The sequence below is a fragment of the Rattus norvegicus genome, chromosome 3 (assembly GCF_021556685.1).
Source record: "Rattus norvegicus strain SHRSP/BbbUtx chromosome 3, alternate assembly SHRSP_T2T, whole genome shotgun sequence".
NCBI classification, from domain to species: Eukaryota; Metazoa; Chordata; class Mammalia; order Rodentia; family Muridae; genus Rattus; species Rattus norvegicus.
The window spans coordinates 49,314,466-49,338,824 of NC_141536.1; the positions used below are offsets into that span (position 1 = coordinate 49,314,466).

General features: G+C 40.0%; 1 protein-coding gene across 5 annotated transcripts in view; it reads right to left on the minus strand.

The window, feature by feature from the left end:
* Positions 1-1,984: 1,984 nt before the first annotated feature.
* Scn3a (sodium voltage-gated channel alpha subunit 3) overlaps positions 1,985-24,359 on the minus strand; it is a 111,730-nt gene continuing 89,355 nt past the window's right edge. For 2 of the 5 annotated variants that reach the window (XM_087653743.1, NM_001437770.1), the window contains 7 exon segments: positions 16,819-16,941; positions 13,088-13,360; positions 12,211-12,264; positions 11,276-11,413; positions 10,154-10,258; positions 7,767-8,037; positions 1,985-5,462 (listed from right to left, as the gene is read on the minus strand). In XM_087653743.1, coding sequence (XP_087509869.1) covers positions 4,267-5,462; positions 7,767-8,037; positions 10,154-10,258; positions 11,276-11,413; positions 12,211-12,264; positions 13,088-13,360; positions 16,819-16,941 — 2,160 coding nt within the window. In that variant the 3' untranslated portion in view covers positions 1,985-4,266. 5 annotated transcript variants of the gene reach the window in all.

The window sequence follows — 24,359 nt, forward strand, 5'->3', positions numbered from 1 at the left end:
GGCATGATCACGATGGGAAAATACAGACTAGAAGCTGAAATATCACCATCAACAACAATAACAACCATCATAAGCTAACTTGCATAGAAAGGTTGGAAGTCGATCTCTATCTGGAATTCACATAATGAACGGAACAGGCATGGGGAAGTCCAATATACAAACTTGGGAGAGCTAAGTGTTGTGTAAATGTCCAGTGAAGGGCATACATCTGTGGCCAATGCCTGGTTTCTTCCCTCAGCTGTCCCACCCACTGCCATTCTTGGTTGTATTTTCTATTTTAATAAACTGTCTATATTTCTAATCACATGTTTCTGGTGCAATCCTTTGTCTTGGGGCAAAAGGGGCTTGCCTGGACCTGTGGTAGTTTTTCTTTTTCTCTAATTTTGCCCTCCTGGATGCTCACCCAAAAGTCAGAGTGCTTTCCTTTGACACGTGTGGCTTTCTTTGTTTCTATGACTTTCTCCCATGCATGACTTTCTCCCTCCCCAACTCAATCTCCCACCTCCAGCGGCTATTCAGAACTATAGATTGCCCAACCCATTGCTTGTCTTTCAGACTCTACTAAAAATTGTTCTCAACCTTTCCCTTGAGTCTGTTTTTAATCTTTATATTGCTGTTGCTATCATTTTTGTTTATTAGGAGAGTAAGCAGTCAAATGGGAGCTCTTGACTATCTGGTAACAATGTATAGAGAACAACTCCAATTCAAGGTCACCTTGCTATGAGAGGGTGGGTGGGAGGGGGAGAGAGAGAGAGAGAGAGAGAGAGAGAGAGAGAGAGAGAGAGAGAGAGAGAGAGAGAGAACTGAATTAAACCTTTAATCTGATGCTAAAAATGGAGCTGAAGACAGGGGTCAGAACTTCTGGCCCTGATCATATTACATTTTTATAAAATGTCAACATTGACTTCCTCAAGATTATTCTGAGTGGATGCAGTGCGTAGACGTGGGTTTCGTGGTGTTTACTGTATCCTACTTACTTGACATGTCGGAGGCATTATTTTCCTTGCCTGCAATTGTTGAAAATCAGAATGCCCAGTTTCCTCACATTTCTCAAAACAAAGATGTCCCTAGCTATTTATACCAATATCATTGTTAATAAAGTTAAGTTTTCTTCATGTCATAGCATTGTTGTTTCAGGGAGGGAGAATTTGATTGGGTCACTGTTACTTTTCACAAGAAGTTCCAAAATAAAATTTTTAATGGGAAGGGTTTTATTATGTACAGAATCAGTTATTTTAAAAGTATCAAATTGTGTCTATGCCTCTGTGTTTGGATAACAACACTTTTCTAGAAGTTATCCTTCAGAGGTGTTCTCTTCTCAAGTGAGAACAACTTACACACTACACACTACACACTACACACTTACACACTACACACTACATTCAAAGATGGGACTCATCTGATGTAATTCCTATTCATTGGTTGCTTCCAGAAGCTTGGCAACTTATTATATATCACAGTGCTTTAAAAGACTTAGGATTTTGCAAGTCAGTATTTAGCCTCTCTGGTAAAACCTGTAAATCGACTTGACCAAGAAGAAGCCAATAAGTGAATCCCATTACTCACGTTATGGAATTTATTTGGGGGCCACTATGAAATATGTATTTAGATTTAAGTCCTCTTAAAATTATTCATTGCAACTTGTTTCTGTTGAGATAAAGTTTCAGTATTGAATTGACAAACATGTCAGAAACCCTGAAAAGCTCTCAATAATAAACTCTCAATAATAAACTCTCAATCCCTGTGTCACTAACACTAGATAGGCTACAGAGTGCGTTAGGAAACGAAGTGTGAGTGACGTGTCATTCACCAACATGTTAGGACACAACGCCATTGCGACCCAGAAGCACGGAGATTAGATTCTTAGTGATTCAATAAATTAACTGAAATCGACAGTCAGTGGTGAGGGCTACTGCCATTATTAAGAGACCCGAAGGTTCGATCGTATGGACTGCTCCTCGGATGAAGTAATAGTTCACAAGACTGCTTTTAACTAGTCTTTATTTTGACAAACTTCTCGGTAGATAATGTAGCAGGGTGTTACAAAACTCATGTGAACTTCTATGAATACAAATGTCGAATCAAATACAGGTTTTCTTTTGTTGTGTAAATTTTTACCCGCCAATAGTTAAAAAAAAGAAAAAAAAGAAAAACAAAAAACCTCAGTCCAACAAATGAGATACAGTAAAAAAAAAAAACAACCAAAAAACAACAAAATATTTATTCTTTTGGCTCAATAATGAAGTAGCTCACCATTCTTTTAGTAGTAGCAATTCCCTGCATGCAGTTTGTCAGTACACTACAGTAAATAGTTTTGTAAAAGGAATGAACTTTAAACTTTCAGTTTGTGAAAAAAACAAAAAGGAAAGAAGTAAAAGAAGAAAAGAATTGTATCATGTTAGGTAATTGCACAACTTTCCCACTTTGTTCCTGGTTAAAAAGGCCAGAGCCCATGTTATAGCCGTGATAACTTTAGTGCAGCAGGATTTAAAAAAATAAACCTAGTCTGCGTCTGCAAATGCTACAAAAGCTGAGTTAAAAAAAACCAAACTTCCATGAGTGAAGGATTCTCTGCAGGCAACCAGAGTTGGTAGAAAATGGTCAGGGTTTGAGATTTTTGACCAACGTATCTCTTATTAGAATGGTAGAAAATATATTATAACAAAGAAATCCATAAAACCCATTGTCTAACTTTTATTTTAGGAAATTATCTGCTGAAAAGTCTTTTTTTGGATGCAAAAGTTTGGAGTTTCGATTTAAAAATAAGAAGCAAAAGGATAAGGTAAAATAAAGTGCCATGTCATTAACCTGAAAATAATTTTCTTATGTACAAATGCTGACAAAGAAAAACGGATTATATTTTACATTATTTATATTTAAACAAATCTTGATCTTTTTTTGTTTTTGTTTTTTAGCAAACCATGATGTGTAGGATTTGGTAATAGGCCCTGTACAGTGTGTCTCCTTGAAATTAATAAAGACACATTGTGATACTCGAGTTAAACTAACGATGCAAAAAAAATTATTTTAAAGTAATATCGATGAGAATTTCTTGACATGGAGACAGAGAGCAGGTTGAATTCATTCTGCCACCAACATGTGACTCTTCTTACCGAAACGTGTGATAAATGGATTGGTTAAAATAGAGCAGCTTAGGCAATATTAGCATGCATTAGTGATAGCCTCCCCAACTATTTCTGTGTAATGAATGGTACAGGATACCTCCCTGTTGGAAGCTTGCAAAAGACACATACACTGTGGTACACATTCGATTTAATAGAATTTGTGTATTAGGCTATATATACGTTTATATATATATTTGCCCAAACATGCACCACAGGATAAAATAACTATTTACATAACAGAGGGTATTTAATTGATATAAATTGTCAGTTTTGCTGAGAGCAGAAGATGGCAAAGAAATACTCGACATGAAGTGGAACAACTATTCTAAAGTGATACTTTGGAGAGTTTTTTTTTTAAATAACAGAAATGTTAGATAAATTTTTTGGAGGGAGGATGCTTAACTAAAATCAAATATAGAACTCTGAAACAGAATAAAATTTGCACTTGCTGAAACAAAATATTTTGCATAAAAATAATCCTTTAAATATTAGAGGAGTCTTTACAGGCACATAACTGCTCAGATATAAACAAACATAATAGACCAAAATACTTGTAAGCTAACGCCATCCAGAAAGTGGAAGCATTTGAAACTGTTAACATTAGAATTTATTTTTTTTTTGTTTTGAGCAATAATTTCATCTCTCAGGCAAAATATTTTTTTATGATTACTGGAGAAACTTGTGGACTTAGCAACATGGGATTCTTATATATATATTTTCCCTTAACGTAAACTTCATTTACAAAAATAGTGACATAGTATTATGAACAGACTATGAAGTGGGGACCAGGAAGATACACTGGGACAGATTTTGTAAAAATATGGCAAATGTGAATGTTAAAAATAGATGACAGGAGCGTTGTACTAATGGAGTTTGGGGGCGTGATGACGGGTCACTTGCACAATGGAGTTCTCCTCAGCAGTGTCAGCTGGTAATGGAAGCAGCAACCTCTTGTCAATGTTGATACCCTGTCTCACAGAGTGGCAGTGACAGAGGTCACTGTCTGGTATAGGCACTGACCTTGAGTATTTGTTGAAACAGTCAGTTTGGCATGGACCTCTCCTTAGAGTCCAGTTGACACGGATACTTTACCTTCAGAGGCTGTAAACAATTGATTACAAAGACATTTCTTTGTCTCTTTTTACTTTTGATTCTCTCTGACCTCTTTCCCTTTGATTTCTTTTTCTGGTTTGTCTTTCTCAAACTTTTCCTTATCTGGTTTTGTTACACTGTCATAGGAAGGAGGAGAGGTTGTGGAGGAACTCCCATCCGTCTTTTCTGGGGTGGAATTCCCATTCAATTTGTCAATAACCATATCTCCTTTTATAGGCAAGTCAATCCTTCCCTTGATTGTCTCTTTGTCGTATTTACTCGATATGTTTTTTAACCGTTGCTTTAAAAGATAACATCTATAATTACGCTGAATGATAGCAGCAGACACCTCCTCTTGTTTCCGTTTCAGGGTGGTGGTAATGGGCTCATAAGAGACCTTGGAGGGGTTGGAAGCCATGAAGCGATCTTCCATCTGGATTCGAAGAGCGTCCATCTCTCCACTCTCGCCCAGGACCCGCTTTGTAAAAGCAAACAAGATGTCCAGGCAGTGGATGCGGTCTCCACTCACCATGGGCAGGTCCATGGCAATGAGCTGGACTTTGTTTGGCTTTGCGATGAGGAGGGGAGGATCCAGGGCAGCTGCAAAGTCAGAAAGCTTGCAGAACTCTATGAACTGAGTGGCGTCAGGGTCGAACTTCTCCCAGACCTCGTAGAACATCTCAAAGTCGTCCTCACTCAGAGGCTCTGCACTTTCTTCGGTGGCGACGCTGAAGTTCTCCAGGATGACAGCGATGTACATGTTCACCACCACCAGGAAGGATATGATGATGTAGCTGACAAAAAAGAAAATCCCCACGGATGGGTTCCCACAGTCCCCCTTCACCGAGCTTCCAGGGTGAATTGCATCGGGGTCACAGTCGGGAGGTGCGCTGTTGAGGATGGGGGCCAGCAGTCCGTCCCAGCCGGCAGAGGTGGTGATTTGGAACAAGCAGATCATGCTGTTGCCAAAAGTCTCAAAGTTGAACATGTCATCAATTCCAGCCTCTTTTTTAACGTAGGCAAAGTTGGACATCCCAAAGATGGCGTAGATGAACATGACCAGGAAAAGCAGGAGGCCGATGTTGAACAGCGCAGGAAGGGACATCATCAAAGCAAAGAGCAGAGTGCGGATCCCTTTGGCGCCTTTGATCAGGCGTAGGATTCGTCCAATCCTGGCCAGGCGGATGACTCGGAACAGGGTAGGGGACACGAAATACTTCTCTATCAGCTCTGCGAGAAACATTCCTATGGAAAATTATAGAAGCCAGATGGACAGTGAGTATATCGATGTTATAGGAGTGCCGTATGTCTATTCCTCCTTTTAAAAAATAAAATAACAAAAAACTGAACCTCACATTTGAATCTACTCTAATATTGAGATTTAAATGTTTAAGAGTTTTAATAAAATGATTCTATGACATGGTTTTATAAAGGAATGTGATTTTTTTTAAAATCCAAAGTAATCTAAAATATTACTGTGACAATTCAAGTTTACCCTTATATACTTCACCACTCTACATAAAATATGGCAATGAAAGTAAAGATTATTTCTGAAATAAGTTAATTCGTTGTTCTCAATGAGAGTGACGTTCTTTAGTTTGAGAAAGTGGACCACATCTGAACTAGTTTCTACATTTGGAGCTTTGTAATAGTCTCATTTTTCTTTTCCTCTTGTTAAAAACCCCATCCTTCTTACAAGACTCATGTCAAATGCCTTTGCTCTTTGTTATGAAAGACTGTTTAATGCTTTGTGCAGTGCTGGCTATCTCCTCTTGATTTTTCTCTTTCTTGTTCTGTGTCTGTGTCTGTGTCTGTATCTGTATCTGTGTCTGTGTCTGTGTGTGTGTCTGTCTGTCTGTCTCTCTCTCTCTGTGTCTCTCTCTGTCTCTCTCTGTCTCTGTCTCTCTCTGTCTCTGTCTCTCTCTGTCTCGCTGTCTCTCTCTGTCTCTCTCTCTGAGTTATATATAGAACTGTTTGAATGAGAATGGTTCTCATTGGCTCATAAGCTTGAATGCTTGGTCTCCTGTTAGTGGAACCGTTTTGGGAGGGTTAGGAGGTAGGGCCTTGTCGGAGTAGTGTTGCTTTGTTGGACATGTAGCTTTGTTGAGTGGGTGTGGCTTTGTTGGAGTGGGTGTGGCTTTTGGAGTAGATATAGCTTTTTTAGATTTAGTATGTTGCTGAGAGTAGGCTTTGAGGTTTCTTTTTTTTAAAAAAAGTAGATAATTTATTCTTCTCTCACATCTTACATGTCAATCACAGCTTCCCTTCCTCCCAGCTCCTTTCCCCTACCTACCCTGTCCCCCAGACTCAACTACTCCTCTGTTTCCCTTCAGAAAAGAGCAGGGATATCAACCTATCATTCCACAACAAGTTACAATAAAGCTACCTGCATACCCTCATGTCAAGGCAGGATGAGGATCTGTAGGAGGATACAGATCCTCAAAGCAGGCAAAGGAGTGAAAGACAGCCCCCTGTCACAGTGTTAGGAGTCCCACAAGAATACTACAAAACCATCACATATGTGTGTAGGACCTAGTTCAGACTCATGCATGCTCCCTGATTGTTGTTCCAGTCTCTTTGAGCCCCTATGTGCCCTGGTTAGTTAATTCTGAGGATAGTATTTTTGTGCTGTCCTTGAACCCTTGGGCTTCTATAATCCTTCCTCCTCCTCTTCCACAGGATCCCTAGTGCTCTGCACAATGTGTGACTGCGTGTCTCTATATCTGCTCCTATCAGTTGCTGGATAAAGTGTCTCTGATGGGAATGGTAGAGGTGGGTCAGCAGTTAAGAGCACTGACTGTTCTTCCAGAGGACCAGAGTTCAATTCCTAGCACCCACATGGCAGTTAACAATGGTCTCTAATTCCAAGATCTGACACCCTCATACATACAGACAGACATGGAGGCAAAGAAACAATGTACATAAAATAAAAATAAATAATTATTATTTTTTTTTGGTTCTTTTTTTCGGAGCTGGGGACCGAACCCAGGGCCTTGCGCTTCCTAGGTAAGCGCTCTACCACTGAGCTAAATCCCCAGCCCCTTAAATAATTATTTTTAAAAAGACTCTCTGATGATGATTGTGCTAGGGTTCCAGTCTAGACGTATAGTAGAATATTATCAGGAATCATTTAATTGACTGTTTTTGCCAGTCCTATCTAAGGCTTTGAGGTTTCTAAAAGCCCATACAAGGCCCAATATTGCACCCCTTTCCTGTTGCCTGTGGATCAGGATTTAAAGCCCTCAGCTGCTGTTCCAGTGCTGTGCCTCTCTTCTTCCCACCATGATGATCATGAGCTAACCCTCTAAAACTGTAAGCAAATCCCTAATTAAATGCTTTCTTTCTCTTATAAGCATAGGGTCTTCACAACAGTAAGACCATGACCAAGAAAAGTACTAACACCACTGTGTCATCATGATGTATTTTAAAAACATACACCTTGTCCCTAACCTGGCTCTGTTTACCACTAGCAGAATGTTGTGGCTTGAGTAGAAGCCATTCCCATGGGCTCTCTTGAAGAACATGTCTCTGTAACTGAACTGTTCTTACCTACAATCGAGAGAATCACCACCACAAAGTCAAAGATGTTCCACCCTATCGTGAAGTAGTAGTATCTGAGGGAGATGAGCTTCAGCAGAAACTCCCCAGTGAAGAGGACAATGAACACTAGGTTGATTCGGGACAAAACCAGGGTCATGTATTTGCTCTGGTCATCCGTTTCCACCATCATGGTCACCATGTTGAGGCAGATGAGGATCATGATGCTGATGTCAAACACTTGTCTGGTTACAAAATCAAAGACCATCCCTTGAAATTTGTTCTAGAAAGAGAAGAGATAGGGTTAGTGGACAACTAATAATCAGTGTTCTGGTTACATTGCAAATAAGATCTTTACACATGTGGCCCTGGGGTATGCGCCCTCCTTACCGTTCACTAAATAATATCTCAGCTCTATTTCACTTCCTTTTCTTTTTAAATGAGAGGTATCATACCACATGCCTATAACAAACATATTCTGTTTACCTGGGTCTCATAGGAAAAGAGAGCAAAATAATCCAGAAACTGGTGGCAACTAGTTGAAAATATTTAGAAGTTGTTTTGATTAATTATGATTATTTCTCTAAAAATGATCTCAATTAGTAGTGAAGATTCGAGAAAATGTAAATATAGACCTTTAGATGAATAATTTATTTCATTTATCATTATTTTAAGACTTTTCTGAAGTTCCTTACTTTACCCCTCAGCTTTCCAGATATCAGTGACCTTTGATGAAGCAGATTCATTCATTCCTTTCTATGTGAGGTGCCTTCCTATCCTTCCTCCCTATCTTACGTCTCCCAGTTTCAATTACTTTAAATATATGGTAAAGTGAACTTACTGATGGGATTCATGAACGTTTTAATTATGAATTTTGCTGATCATGGGCTTTGTGAACAGGGGTAGAGTTATGTTGTGGACTTCAGTTGCCTTACTTTTTTCCCTATCTGAGAAGGTAGGTGAGTTAGGGTGCAGTTCTGTGAACGTGACCCACCGTCATCATGCCAGTCTTAGGATGTCAAACAGTTGAGGGCAGGTACAGGATAGAACGAGGCCTGTCATTGGACTAGAAGGAAGGATGGGTGGGAGAAAAGTTTGAGGGAAGAGGAGGAGACTGGAACGGAAAGGACGGGAGATTGGAGGAGACAGCAGAGAAGCCACCGAGAACATGGAGGCTGACGTTAAGATTCCACTGTGTGTATTTACAGGTTGTTATGAATATTCTTAAGGGATGGATGTGTACAGGGCTTTGTATGTTGAGGTGGACAATTATATCTTATCAATTGGATCAGAGGTTATTGTGTTGTGTGTTCTTTCATGTGGCGATTTAAGATTAAGAGAGTGTGTGGCTGCTAGAGACGCTAAGCCGCCACAGAATTGGGTTGTGTGTTTCTGGCAAGGTATCTACCAGATATCTTGGGGCACTGCAGTGCTGAACCTAGCGGGGTAAAAGACAGCCATTTTTTATAATTTTACAATAACACCGGTCCATGTTAGGAAGCGTTACAGACTATGCATTTGCATGATCTTTATTCTGTTTCAGTGAAACAAAATTCTTGAGACAGTTTTCCTTTCCAAGCAAATTGGGAATATTTTCCAGCCTCAAGAATAAGAAAACCCAGAAAGTCAGATGGTTTTCTCATGTGTAGAACCTAAACTTAATATATATTAAGTTATAGATAATACAAAGAGAAAGAAGGTCATGAATCTAGATAGACAGTAGAACATGAAAATGGAAAGGGTGTAAGGGATTGTGGAGAGCGCTATGGAGTATATGTGATATGAGGTGAAGACAGGACGTTACTAGTTACAGGGAGGAAGGCACCTGGACTGAAGCATACGGAGAGCATAAGAGAGGGCAGAAGGAGATGGAGGTTATAACAGTCTAATGATACATATTTATTATGAAAATGCTATAAAATGTTGTTTACTTCGTATGATACCATAAAGGGTAATAAAAGAAGGAAAAGCTAAAATGAGCTTTATAACAGGGAAGGGCAGAAAGGAAAGGAAGAAGCCAGAAAGTGGAGGCAAGATATAGAGATGGAAAGGGTCATCTGGAAGCCTGCATCCACTTAAAAAGGACACATCAATATGGTCAGAAGGGCAGCAACCACACATGTTGGCAGCAGGAGGGTGACTCTTGACTTGGTGCCAGTTCTTTGGACTCTGAGTTGGAGGTCTCATCTCACCAACTCGCAAGAAGGTCCTAGTATTTTAGGAACTTGACACCTGCTACCTAGCATTGCAGCAGCTGCAGGGTCTGCTGCCCTATTAATATGGGATTCATGATTAGATTGGTGTGATAGATTAGTGACATCATGCAATATGCTCTGATCCAAACATTAAAACTGAAACATCGTCTTAGAGTTTTAATGAGTACAAGATAGCTTTCTTACTGCAGGCCGAGGGATGGGCTTCTGAGGTTTCTTTGAGCCGAGCTTCTTCATTGCATTGTAGTATTTCTTCTGTTCTTCTGTCATAAAGATGTCTTGACCTCCAAAGTAAATACACAGAGTAGCCTGGTTACAATCCCAACCTGTGTTACAATAGTATTTAAACTGAAGTATTACTAAGCCTTCCTTTAGTCTTGTCTCTAGTTTAAATGGATATTATCTTGCTAAATATAGATTTATTTTTCTGCTTCTCCCATTTATGTGAAATGCCGAAGACTTTAATATTATGCAAAGCCCATAAGCCCATAAAATTCTGATTAGTCCAGCACCCTAATTGGATTATATTATATTCGCAATGAATTTTAAAGTCCTTAAATATGTTTTCAGGGAGTCAAATATGTTTTCTTCCTCTCTTGCTGTTTAACGTTTTTCTGCTGTATTTAACCTTGGCATAAGAATTACATTGGTATATTGCATGGTATCATGTTCCTTCAGTGGGCCCATGGAAAAAAATGTTCAATGCTGTGCAAAATGGGGGTAGGTTAAAAAATAAAACAAAGATCAAGCGAATGAACAGGAGGAAGGAAGGAAAGTCATTGTAGACACAGCAAAAATCGAGAGAGCCAGACTTAAGCTTAAGGCTTTAATGTACAATATAGAGTTTGCTCGGCAACGCATCTCAGGAAGAGAAAATATCACTTCTAAAGCCACGGGCAAGCCATTGTGTGGCTGAGTTCAGAAAAGGTCAGGAAGACTTGTGTAGCTGCCGTGTAGCAAGTGCTGCTGGTGATGTGGGTGCCTGCGGGAATGAGCACATACAGGGGTAGAAGACGAAAATGAGGTGTGGGAGAAGATGAGACTGAGAAACTGGTAAGGGTCATTCCTGCAAGACCCCATGCACCATGCGAAGAACTGCATAATCGTTGATGTCCTGAAGTAATGGGGAATATTACTGAGTCAGAAAGGACAGCTGTAACCATGGATGAAAGGAGAGAGGCCACTAAGGACGGCCACGTAGTGAGACTGAAAAGCATGTAAACACCATCTAAGTTATGTCCTGACTGGTTGGCTGTACGGCGGACTGATGCCCTGAGTAGGGAAGGGTAGGGGATGAGAAATACTCATCTTCTTCTTCTGCTGGTTGAAGTTGTCTATGATGACACCGATGAATAGATTTAGAGTGAAGAACGAGCCGAAGATGATGAAGATGACAAAGTACAGGTACATGTACAGGTTTTCTTCATATATGGGCTGCAGTTTGACCTAAACAATCATGAAAATATGTAACATGATTAGCGAAGAGGACCCTTGGACTAAATAATGGAGTGAGTGCTGCTACGTAATAGGAACTCATCATGCCTTCACATATCATTTTATTATCATTCCAAAAATAGTTATTTTCTCAAACTAGCATGACATTTGAAACTTGGACTTTTGGAATCTAATATGTTTTTCCATCGTAGCCTGCCTGACAAGTATTCCTCAGGATACAAATTCAGCCAACAGTTTGGGCTTACTAATTTATTATCACCATCACCATTATTATTCCGGCATTTTTGGCAATATCTTCAATTTGTCTTTGGAAAAGCTTTAATAGAAGAAAAGCAACTAAGAGAAAAATTCAGGATAAGCTGACAGGTTTTAACCAGTTCTTCGTATCTCTGAGTTTGAGTTTCCTTGAAGTCTGCAGGCTTGTCTGTGCTCTGAGTTCCTAGAAGTTGCTGCATGGGACTTGATCATGCTCTCTAAGGAAACAGAAAAGCGAGTGACTCCAGCACACTGAGTTATCTTCCTACTCTGAACAGTTCTATTTGCAGGGCTAATCTGATGTCTTACACTCTGTGTAATTTGAGAATTTTGTTTTTACAGTAGACATGTTATCTATTACATATTATACCCACAGCAATCAAACTATTGTCCACACTGTGAGCACTCTGCCAATCATTTCTGCTCTTGGTAAATGCTTATGCCATGAAGATTCCAAGTCTCTCAGTTCAGCTCTCACCAGGGTTTACCATGGGCAATCTAGTAGCTGTGCATAGCATCCGAGAGCTACTTACGTCCCGCGAATCAACAGCTGCATACATGATGTCCATCCAGCCTTTGAATGTGGCCTGTGTTCAATACATATTAAAAATATTTATGAATATCTCATTCAAACTCCTTGCACTTACCAGACGTCAATACAAGGGCATTTTTATAAGTATCTCTTCACATAATACCATGACATTTTCTATGACATTCAAATGAGTTGAATGGGGTGACATCAAGTACCTTCCTACTACTAAGTAACAAAATTTATATTAGGAATTTAGGATTTCTTCACTTCTCTTGGGAGCTATTCTATGCTATTTTTTTCTGTAGTAAAACACAATGGAGACTTGATTAATGAAAATCCCATCTTAATCTTATCTTAAAACCTTCCACTAAGAAGATAAAGTCTGTGGATGAAAGCAATAGTTGTATTCAAGCACAACTCATTTCCACTAATAACTGATTAGCAAATAAGCTTTCGTGACATTAAAAACATTAACCATTACCTATTTTGAAAAGTATCCTTTGAGATTTGTATTTCTGCACACAATAGCATCCCATTATTTTAGACACTATGGAAAGTTTCTGGCTAAGAATTCATACATTTAAATCATCGATATAGTATATGCACTTTTTTTTTTTACAGAAAATTAAACACTGAAACAATGGCAACAATATAACAAGAAAGATATAGGAAGAAGAAAGAAATTCTGTGAAAATATTCAAAACTGCACTCCTAGGGAAACAAAATAACTGCAGTGTTTTCCTCAGAACCAAAGAACTAACTTGAGGTGTCATCAACTACCTACCTTCCTACTTTAAATAGGAATGATTCAGAGCATGCCGCAGAGGGGGGTCTTGGGTAGCATGGTTTGAACTGTTTTCAGGTTCAAACATACTCACCACTTGCAGCAATGCCAGGTAGCCAGCCCCAACGTTGTCAAAGTTGACTTTCACATTCTTCCACCGGGCTTGCTTGCCAAGAGCCTGACAGTCACTGAAATTGTTCACTTCTTTTATTTCAAACATGTTGCCTGTTGTCGTGTTAACACAGTGATAGAACTTTCCAGCAAACAGATTCACACCCATGATGCTAAAAATCAGCCAGAAGATGAGACACACCAATAACACATTCATGATGGAGGGAATTGCACCAACAAGAGCATTCACAACCACCTGTGGAGGACAGGAGAGCAATCGCTGGTTAAAGTGGAAGCCGTTGAAGATGCATTTGGCCCGAAGACACATTTAGATAGGGTTAAATGGGTATCTCCGTAGATTTCTAACCTTAGAATGTTTCTTTTAGTGTTTTATAGTACATATTAATGGGGACAGACAAACAACAGCACAGCTAAAGAGTTAAGCAAGAAAGGAAAGCAAAAAATACACGAAACATTGAAAAGAAACGAATAAAACCTGAAATAGTAAGATGAAGTTGGAAAGTGTACATGGTGGGGGGTGGAAGTGGTAAGGTTAAAACTCTGTATAAATATACACAGAAATAATTGCTTGCTATAACTCATATTAAGCTTTGTGAACATGTGTGAATTATTGATAATCTGAAAGAGGAATTATGCAGCCCCTTCACAAACAAAGCATGAAAATTGCAGCAAATTTGTATCCTCAGGTCAGGTATATTTATGACGATGAAGGTCAGGATTAAGGGTTTCCAAGTTCTTCGTTTCATATTGGAAAAAAAAAAACCTCAATCTTCTAGACATAGAATATATTACCATAAGATTTATCTTCAGGTGTATGAGTATCAAATATATCCCATTATTATTAGTTGGCAATCCTCCCGTTGTTCTCCTTGAGCCTATGCTATTTGTTTTTATAAGGCTGACCTGCTTAGTGGGGGAAAATCTCCATCACCTTTTGTTTCTTTCTGAATCCAGGAAAGATGAAGATGTGCTTTCAGATCTCAAGGACAGCAAAAGTAGCTTTTCCAGCACCACTATTCTAATCCACAGTGGACGGCATGGTTAAGGGCTTATAGTCAATGAAAACTATTGTTTTATTTAGAAATACAATAAATGTTCTTGTAGAAATAGACAAGAAAAAATATAAACCAGCATGAAAATGTGAAATCCAAAATTCTAGTGCTTTCCTATGTTAATTGAGTTTTCTTTCCTTTAGAAATTAAGTCACGTTTGTTACACTTGTTAGTTTCCTTTTTGGATTAAAATTACGTACGATGACCGTTTCCATACCTCTACCATTTTTTTTTAATTTTCAAATAGATGTTGGCCATGGGAGCCCTCAAACAATCCAGTCTATTACCAAGACTTTAGGTTGCTCTCAAACTCCTGCCAAGGTCTGATTGCCAAAGACAACACCTACACAACTCACTGAACATGGAGAAGTCAAGATGTTGCCTACAAAGAGCCTTTACAACCATGTGCTAGTATCATTGGTACAGGAGGGTGCTCTGCAGGATTCCAAAAATGAAACGTAAACCAACCTAGCTACAAACACGTTGAATGTACAATGGTGTTCTGCCTGCAAGTTATGAGGAAACTTTATGGGAGTATCAGACCAAAATCTGATGTGTCTTAAGGCCCACTTTACAAGATGGAACCCACACCTGATATTGCTTGTGTGACCTAGAACCTGTAACTTAGTCCAGGGTAAAACCAAATAGTATTGTTCTAAACTGACAAACAACAACAGAAAAACCAAACAAACAAAAACATAGCAATAAAACGACATTCTGCTGTACTCATAGATCAGTGTCTTGCTCAGTCATCGTCAGAGAAGCTGCTCCCTGAGGTAAATGGGGATAAAAACAGAGACCTACAGCTGCACATTATCCATGTAGTAAGACCTTGGAAAACATGCTCAGCTTTAAACGGGATGTCTCCATCAACTCGCTCCCCTCCCGGTTCAGGGAGCTTTGCAGAAGAGTAGGCAGAAAGAGGGTTTACACCAAGTCAACAAGGCCCTCGGAGTCAACAGGATCAATGTCCTTGTGAACTCACGGAGACCGGGGCAGCATGTGTGGGGTCTGCACAGGTCTGCAGGAGGTGCGATCTTAGAGATGAAATAAGTGGATGTGTTCCCTCATTTCTAGCCCCAAAACTATCTCCAATTGATAATTACTTGAAAATTAAAATGTTGTTAGATTCAAAGTGAGTTTCACTGGGGAAACGAATCATCTTAAGGGTAGACTGCCTGCCCAGAAGTCAATGGTCAACATAAAATAAAATCAGTATTGTCTTTGGAGACTCCTTGTCTCACAATGTCATGTCATGGACTTATTTTCTTTAAGCTTTATTTTTATTTTCATATACATTAGAATATATAACACGCCTAATGATATATATTCTTTCTCTTGTTTTTACTGTATGGGTCATTTGTATCTCTATCGTGGCTTCCTGTTTAGTGTCATTATGGTTTCCTGAGTATACCAATGAGTGGATCTCTGTATCTACATCTGTTCCTTGAGCTTTTTTCCCTATTGTTTGTTTTACCCTATTTCAGTATTTTAGGTTTTTTTTCCCCATCTTATATTATTATTGTCCCTTAGAAGCCTGTTTGTTTTCTAATGAGAGACAGAAAGGGAGGGTTGGCAGGGAGGAACTGGGAGGAGGAGAGAGAGGGGAAACTGTAATCAGGATATAGTATATGAGAAAAACAATCTCTCTTTGATAAAAAGTAAAATTAAATAAACAATTTCTATGAAGTCACGAAGCATAGCGTAGGCTCAGATGATGTCAGCACTGAAAGAAGATTGTTATTTCCAACAGTTTTTTTTTTATGAATTTGTTAACATAGGCAATCAGATAGAATTCACACTGGGCAAGCCAAGCGTGTCTCTCTGCTCAGTGCTGCAAGAGCAGCTGGAGGGTGGCTTCATTTTCCACGATGAGTAAATTCTGCAGTCAAGGCTGATGGGGTTTATTGCCCCAAACAAACCACCTCCTAATATAAAAACCCCGTGGCCTTGAAGAAATTCAATATCCGTGTGCATTTGCAAAGTAGATGAAACCAAGCTGGCCTCTGTGCAAAGCAGCTCTGAAGGCGTGGCAGTGTGCATTTCATATTGTGAGACAAGATACACTTGCTAAAGGAGAGAGCAGGGGAGGACAAGGCTGGGGCTGTGGAAAAAGCAAAGCTCACTGGGAACGGTGCTTAAAAGATCCATGAAGTGAAGTCAGGCTTGTGGGAAATAATGTAGCTAATTCTCCTAGCAACTCGATTTGGATGTGAGGGATGTGCTGGTTCTGCTGAATTCTATGATTTGCTTTAATTCAAGAAATAAAGCCTTCTGAAATCACTTTGCCTTTAAAATTAACCTGATAGCCTTTGAGGACCTCAAACTTAGCTACTGAAGGCCTTGGTAGGATGAGTGCTGTTATCAGTCATTCCTGAGTACCCAAACAATAAATAGAATAGCACGAGGAAGGTGTGTGTGTGTGTGTGTGTGTGTGTGTGTGTGTGTGTGTGTGTGTGTGTAGCTCTGTCTCAATTCCTGGGTGTGTATTTAAATAAACTGCCGTTTCCACAAGGCTTGCTGCTCTCTTTGACTTTAGCCCTGAATTATCTAATTTTGTGAGGAGACTACCACGGTTCTGAGTCACTAGCAGCATGTAACTGAGACTTGAGTTTTAGGAAGCATCATTGAATCTTCTTACCCTCATGCCTTCAAAGCGGGATAAGGCTCGGAGCGGCCTCAGAGCTCTCAGTGTCCGTAGGGATTTGATGGCACCAAGTTCTGAGTAACCAAGAGCATTGGCTACCAGGCTAACCAAAGAAACCTATAGATGGAAAATAAACCATTAATCCACTACAAAATAAACCTTTAGAAAGAGACCCAGCATGCACTGGCCACTCTTTTGTGAGAGCCAGTGACATATGAATATAACCCTTCCACATTTGTGTTCCTCACAGTTGCACCATCTGATGCTGCCTGCCTTGTTCTGCGCTGTCCCTTCCCTACCTTCAAATGTGATAGTTGATCATACGTACTAACAGCTATAGGTATACCAGGCCACAGAACTCTTTGCAAAGTATATGTATTTTTTTTTACCACAGGTAACTCATGGTTTAATTCAAAACCCTGATTCCCTCATTGACCTTTGCTTAACATTGCCAAATGAAATTTAGACTGCTCTCCTGAATTTCATGATATTAAGGTTATGAATCCTAGAGATATTTGCCAGGTAGCAGCAGATATCCTTCTGTATCATATAAGCGTTTTATTACCTGAGGTGAAACTCTGTTGTTAACATACCTATTATGGTCTGGTTAGATATACATAAGTGGTACCATTGTCTCCTCACTGAATCATTTAGCGTATCACTTACAAAATTCAGAACTACAATGCATTCGACTAATAAGAAGACATTATCCAAAAACATTGTATCTGCAGTGGACTTTTAATAAGAATACAGTGCTTCACAGTGATCATGATCACTCCTCTTTCTGATGCTTGTAATTATGTTGAATTTTAGTTAAACATACACGACATTAAATAACACATATCTTTTTGGGGGTTAGAGGAGCTACTTTGCATTGATTTTCCTTCAATACATTTCGATGCTACAGGCACAAGTCTGAAGACATCTGAACTGCTGTTGTCTCCTCTGCGTTGATGAGGAAACTGAGCATCACACCGAACACACAAAAGAGTCAGAAGTAAAATACAGGAAGAAAGAAAGGATGGAACAAAGAAGGGAAGGAGAAGAGAAAGAAAAGGGGGAAGGATGGGCTGGAGAGATGGCTCAGCAGTCCAGAGCGCTGGCTGTTCTTCCAAAGGACTGGGTTCAGTTCCCAGCACCCACGTTGAGTGTTGGAGTTCAGAACCCAGTTCCTCCTACTGTGGCAAGCAGCCCCCCCCCCAACTCTGCCCAAGCCAGTTCTTTCACCCCTTATGTCTATAATATGAAAGTTTCAGGGCAGATCATCAAAAGTTAGCTGACCTTGTGGGGAATCGATAATGAATTTGATTTACTTTGGAAAATAAATTTAAAATTGGGAGGGGTTGGTTGTAGGTTTGTTTCGTCAAGCAACTTAAAATTTAAAATAATTATTTTCGTGCAAGCGTCTCTAAGATTGTCACAATTTTAATTGAGCTTTACATTTGACAAATTAAAGCAGGTCCCCTGATAGGGCAGTGCTGCGACAATGTCCTAGAATGATGGCCCAAGCCCAACCAGGCCTGATTCTTAGTGGGCCGACAGGAGAACTGTTAGCAGGTAAACACAAACACACACACAGCATTCCTTGGAAACCTTAAATGACGGTTGCAAGACAGAAAGTAGAGCTCTTCCGCTGCCTCTGCACTGGCATCAGCTCCTGCCTCCAGCTTTCTGCCTTAAGCTCCTACCTTGGCCTCCCTCGTTAGCCAAACAATAACACATGCAGATTCTTTCTGAACTCAAATTTTAACCTATCTCTTTGAGTAAATATTTACTTCTGCTCCCCGTTTGAATGAGACTTGCTAAAGAAGAGGAAGGTAGAGGGATACAGAAAAAGGAACTGGAGAGAAAAATGAACAGATTAATTTTAGAACATGGAGGATCCTGGGAAGCCCAGAGATGATGGGTTTCTCTTTAAAGGAAAAGCGAGGGAGACCCACACATCTACAGGAGTGAGGAAGCAGCTTAACGAACATGCAAAAGGCCCTGGACCTGTAGCCACCAGACTGCTTGAAAACAGACTGGAACAACACAGAAAGTGATTGCTGGATGTCACGGTGCCTCCATCTGCTCTGTGGAGGCTACCTGTGGAGCTGTGGCTCAAGCTCCAGTCCAGACAGACATTAATTCCCTCTGGCAAACAATCTGGGATCAATATCTGAATCTTCATGTTAAAAATGTATGTATATATAGGGCTGGGGATTTAGCTCAGTGGTAGAGCACTTGCCTAGGAAGCCCAAGGCCCTGGGTTCGGTCCCCATCTCTGAAAAAAAAAGAACCAAAAAAAAATAAATGTATGTATATATATATATGCATTTATATATACATACATATATAAATATATACTCACATGCAATTATATATATTTATATTTTATTGTATACACCAAATTATATATTTTTATATTTTATAATATGTAGAAAACTATGCTTTATTGTTTATATGATATATAATATAGTTTTATATATATGACATACATATATATGATATATATTTGCCCATCTCATAAATTACTTTAGGGCCCACACTCCTTTTTTAATGTTAAAAAGTTTAATTTTTAATTCTTGTTTGTCCCTCTTTTCCCCATCCCAGAGTTTAAATGAGTTAATTGAAAATAAAAGTTTTTAATTTTTTTTAATGGAACTTTTCCCGTGTTACTTTGAGTAAAGAGGGAAACATGCCCAAATTTTATGTTTTGGTCAGAAAAATAGCAAATGTAGAAGGATAGTAAGCAGTCTGTGAACCTTGAGATCCAGATATATACCCTGGTCTAATTAGTGTCTCCAGTCTTGAAGAGGAGAGTGCTACAGTGATTTTGGAGGCCGCTGAGGGTGGGCAGCAGGGTCTTGTTGAAGCCCATTAAGTGCAGCGATTGGCACCCAGTCAAAGGAATGGACCATCACTCTGGTCCTGGTAGAGACCTATCACTATGCTCCAAAGACTAGAACATTGTGTGCTATTGTCTCTTCCCTTAAGAGTTAATCCAGCTAGGACTGTCAATCACCTGGCTGGGTGAATACCTCTCATGAAGACTGATTCACCTCAAACCATACCAAGGAGATGAGAAGAACAATTATTCTTGTAATGAGATAGTATATGTATCTCCCCCAGAAACCTTTGCCCCACTCTGCCACTTGAACTTCTGTCAGGCTATGTGGCTCCTCTGTCATGTGGCCTGTCTCCTTTATTGAGTCTCAATTTTAAAAAAAATATAGCTTTTTCTTCTCTTCTCTTCTCTTCTCTTCTCTTCTCTTCTCTTCTCTTCTCTTCTCTTCTCTTCTCTTCTCTTCTCTTCTTCCTTTTCCCTTTCTTAGATGCTGGTCAAAAATCAAGGCATGCTTTCCCTGGCATTCAGGGCAATCTCTTTGTTTTTGCAAAGTCTTCCCCATGTCCCTTATATCACATGGCTTCTTACAAATGGCATGGCGTTCTCTTGTCCTCTTCTTTTATCTCCTTGTCCTGAGAAGGTGGCAGGACTTAGAGTTAGTTGCCTGCCATATTCTATTATTCTGAGACAGCAAGAGATTTGTCCTTGAGCATTATTTTAAGTTTTTCTTTTAGTTTTTTATTATCATTAATGAGACTGAAAAAGGTTCCTCAGTTTATCCTGTGACAATTAGGATTAATAAAAATAACAATAATTTTCAAAAGCTAGCTGAGTTCTTACCAAAGATTGATGGAACTGTAGAATCTCAGAGCTGAATTAGAGCAAAAGAGCACAAGGCATTGAAGAAGGGATTGTGGGTTCCAGGGACCATCTAGAAGCCTGAAACCCCACTAACCTCACTGTTCTTTGTATCATTATAATAAATCCTTCATGTCATTAGCCTTGCAAAGCTATCTATTCTCTCCATTCATATTATGTTATCAGAAAACATGTAAGAGCAGAAATAGGATGTTGTGTGGTATGGTGCTTTCTCTTCTGGGTACAGCATGGCACTGTTGGACTCCAGCCCAGGTAACCATGGCGATAGTGGACAAGTCTAAGGAAATGGTAGTGACACTCCCCAGGAAGAAGAAAAAGTGAGGATCAGACTCTCACCTGAGATTCCAAATACTGTTTCTCTGTTTCTTCCCTCAGCTGGAAGGGATTTGGTGGTTATGGGAAAAGCAAAAGATTAATTTCAATTGGACTACGCCACACAATTTCCAAGATGTCACCACCCATGAAGGGTGGGACTTTGCTGTGGTGTCTGTGTGCCTACTTAAAGCCACTCACCTCCAATAAACTCAGTAGTACTAAGTTGGGCTTTCAGCCTTCAGGGCCCCAGAAGGAAGGTGAAATGTGTCTGTGTCTCCCTCAAAAAATTTAAGGCACAAAGGAGTAACATTTTTGTGGGAAATTCCCAACACATTCCTAGAATTCCATGTCTTCTCCTTGCTTTAACTGATACCTCTTTCCCATTACAGTTTGTCTAAAGGAGCTGTCCAAATCTGTGACTTCTCCCTCTGACTGAATGTGAGGCCTCATTGCTGAACGGTGCTGAGCTAATTTAGCTCAGCCCCAGTCTTGCTTTACCCACAATCCCTTCTTCAATGCCTTTCCATTCAATCCCTTCAAATACCCACAATCCCTTCTTCAATGCCTTTCCATTCAATCCCTTCAAATACCCACAATCCCTTCTTAAGTGTGCACTGTGTCCTATAGTAAATTGTCTTGCCATTCTTTGATTGTTTGCTCGTTTCATTACTGGTGGCTTGAACTGGGAAACACTGGGTGGAAGTCTCAGTTTGCTCTCTGAACTTGAGAGCATTCCTGAGTACACACATGTGTGCGCACGTGCAAACACACACACACACACACACACACACACACACACACACACACACCGCTCACCACCAGTAACAATGGGGATCTATAGTGCAGGACATTTGAAATTATTTGCTTCTTTACTCTTAGGCTTTTATAGCATATGTGTTGGTCTTGATTAGAAAAATCCCAAGGCTCTGAAGTTATGGAAACACAAGTATCCTGGTCATTGCAGTTTTGTTTTTGGTAGTGAGAAGATGACCTAAAAGCTCATCTCAGGGTAAAGGGTAAGTCCAGTGTGGTAGACACATCACTGGAGAGTACTATGTGATACTTACAAGTCATGGCTTACACAGATATTTTCCATAAACATTCTAAACACTATTTTTGTTTGTTTAAAAAAATGCATATTTTGAAACATGTGGTTCCTCCGTATTTACTTCTTTGATCCTTTAAGGTGATTACAACAAAATCACACTGCATGTTATTTATGCTAAAAAAACCAATCACAGTGTCTTTGTTAATGGATATATCATCTTTAATCAAGTGTGAGCCCGAATTTGAAGTGTTGATTTGACTGTGAAAATGATTACGTCTGTTTATGATGTCTATAATTACAAGTGATGAGGATCAGTTTGCTAATGGATGGTGCTATGCTTGTATTAAAAACTCACAAGGACCATACGGATTCTGGTTGTCTTCAAGAAATGTCAAGTCAATATTAATTAGGTTATGCGTTTAATCTACCAGCATTGGTAAAAAATGGTTTCTCTAGTTCTGGGAATATTACAGCATAGTATGCAATTTATGAGGATGATATGTTTTGATAATAAAAAGTTACGCAAAGGGAAAAGGTGATCTGTCTAGTACAATCTTGCTGTAGACAGAGACATAGAGAAGGATGGCCTTCTTGATTCTAAGTGGAAGCATCATGTTTGCGGGGACTTCTTCATCTCCATTCCTTACTCGTTCCTTTCATTCAGAGCTTTATCCCATCACCTCCATGTGATACCCACATCACCACTGACCTCTGCTCTCTGTACCCAAGTCTCTCTTTTGTGCTTACACTTCTAAATCCAACTGAAACCGTAGGGTGGAAAACGCCTTCTTTTGAAAAATCTCTATGCACGTTCTGTCTATTCTGGGATTTTGTTTATGTATTTGTCAGTGGTGTTTTCTTTTGCCCACCTTCTTAATGTTAAAGTCCAGACTTTCCTTCTGCAGACTTTACTTCTGGGCTCCTTCATTAATTTTTATTCTCCGCCTAGGAGTTAAAGCATGTTTGCAGGTTCAAAAAGCCCGATAACCCCTAAATTCACTCATGGAGTTCTGGCTTCTGTCTTGAGCACGAGACTTGTATAAAACTCACCATCTACTCCTGACGTCCGATACGTACACCTCCTTCTCTCCTTCACCCACTGTGGCAAACTTGTTTTCTCACAGCGCACATCACAGCTGTGGTTCTGCCTGATGCTCTTGTGTTCAAGGTAGAAGAAAACCCATGTGCTGGGTCCACTCTTTCTTCATTCCGTATGCACTGCTCATCAGGAAATCCTAGCCTTGGTCTGAGCCAAAATCTCCTTCACTGGATGACTAAAACAACTTCCTCATCCATCTCCCCACTTCCATGATTTACCTTCCTTCCTCCAAATGTCGTCACTTAAGCACGTTAGTTACACCTCGCATGGCTTGACTCCCCAAGTCTTCCTTTCATTCTGTATCACTTGCAGCATGTTCTGCATATATAATTACAGTGTCTGGTGATGTCTTGGCCCATTTCGGACTCCGTCTCCATCTTTCCCCCTGTGTTTCATCCTAGGCTAGCAGAGCAATTTTCTTCCTTGTTTATTGCATTTCTACTTCTCATCCTCATGTTAGAGCCAAGTGTGAGAGCCACAGGACTCTTTCTCTCTTCCCTCCATTCTCTCAATGGAGGCTGTGCACCTCTGAGCACCTCTTCAGGACACCTACTGGACAACAGCTGACAGTGACTTCCTGCCCCCAACCCAGAGTCACATCCTGTCCTATGACTCTTTGTTATTGCACAGCGGTGATCCTACATTTAGATTTAGTGGTTTTAATAATTGAAGCTGATTTGGCGACTTCTTCCCATCTGTTGGAGTATAGTCTCTGCAGGATGCTTGCCTATCCCCCACCCATCTCCTTGGTCTGTAGTAGTCTGAGTCTGAAAACAGTAAGGTTTCCAAATAGATTTGCTGAGTAAATGGATTCATTTTAGGAGGGTAAAAAGACCACCATGTTTACATTTTGTTGGATTTGAAGAAAAGCAACATTTTAAAAAACATAGCTACGTGCCTCACATATATGATTGCATTTTTCAAAGATAAATATTCCTTGTTGCAAGTCTGACCTTTCTGTGGCAGTTTGGGACAGGATCAGTGATGTGTTTATAAGAATATAAAGGGATGGGGGATATGTTCTATGGAGTTGTAGTCAGGTATTGGGGAATGGGGGTACCTCAGCAGGCACCCCTTCCCCCTGAGGGACCAGTCACTCGATGGTATAGTATAGAATAGAGTTTATTCAGGGCATGGGGAGGGGAGTCAAGAGGGTAGTAGAGGCAGAGGAAGGCTGGGAGAGATGGGGGGGGAGAGAGAGAAGAGGAGAGGAGAGATAGAGGAGTAGAGGCCAGCCAAGAGCACATGGAGTGGGTGAGGAAGGGAATGGGGAGAGAACAGGAACAGCAACCCCTTTTATAGTGAGTCAGGCACACCTGGCTGTTGCCAGGTAACTGTGGGACAGTGCATACCTGGCTGTTGGTGGG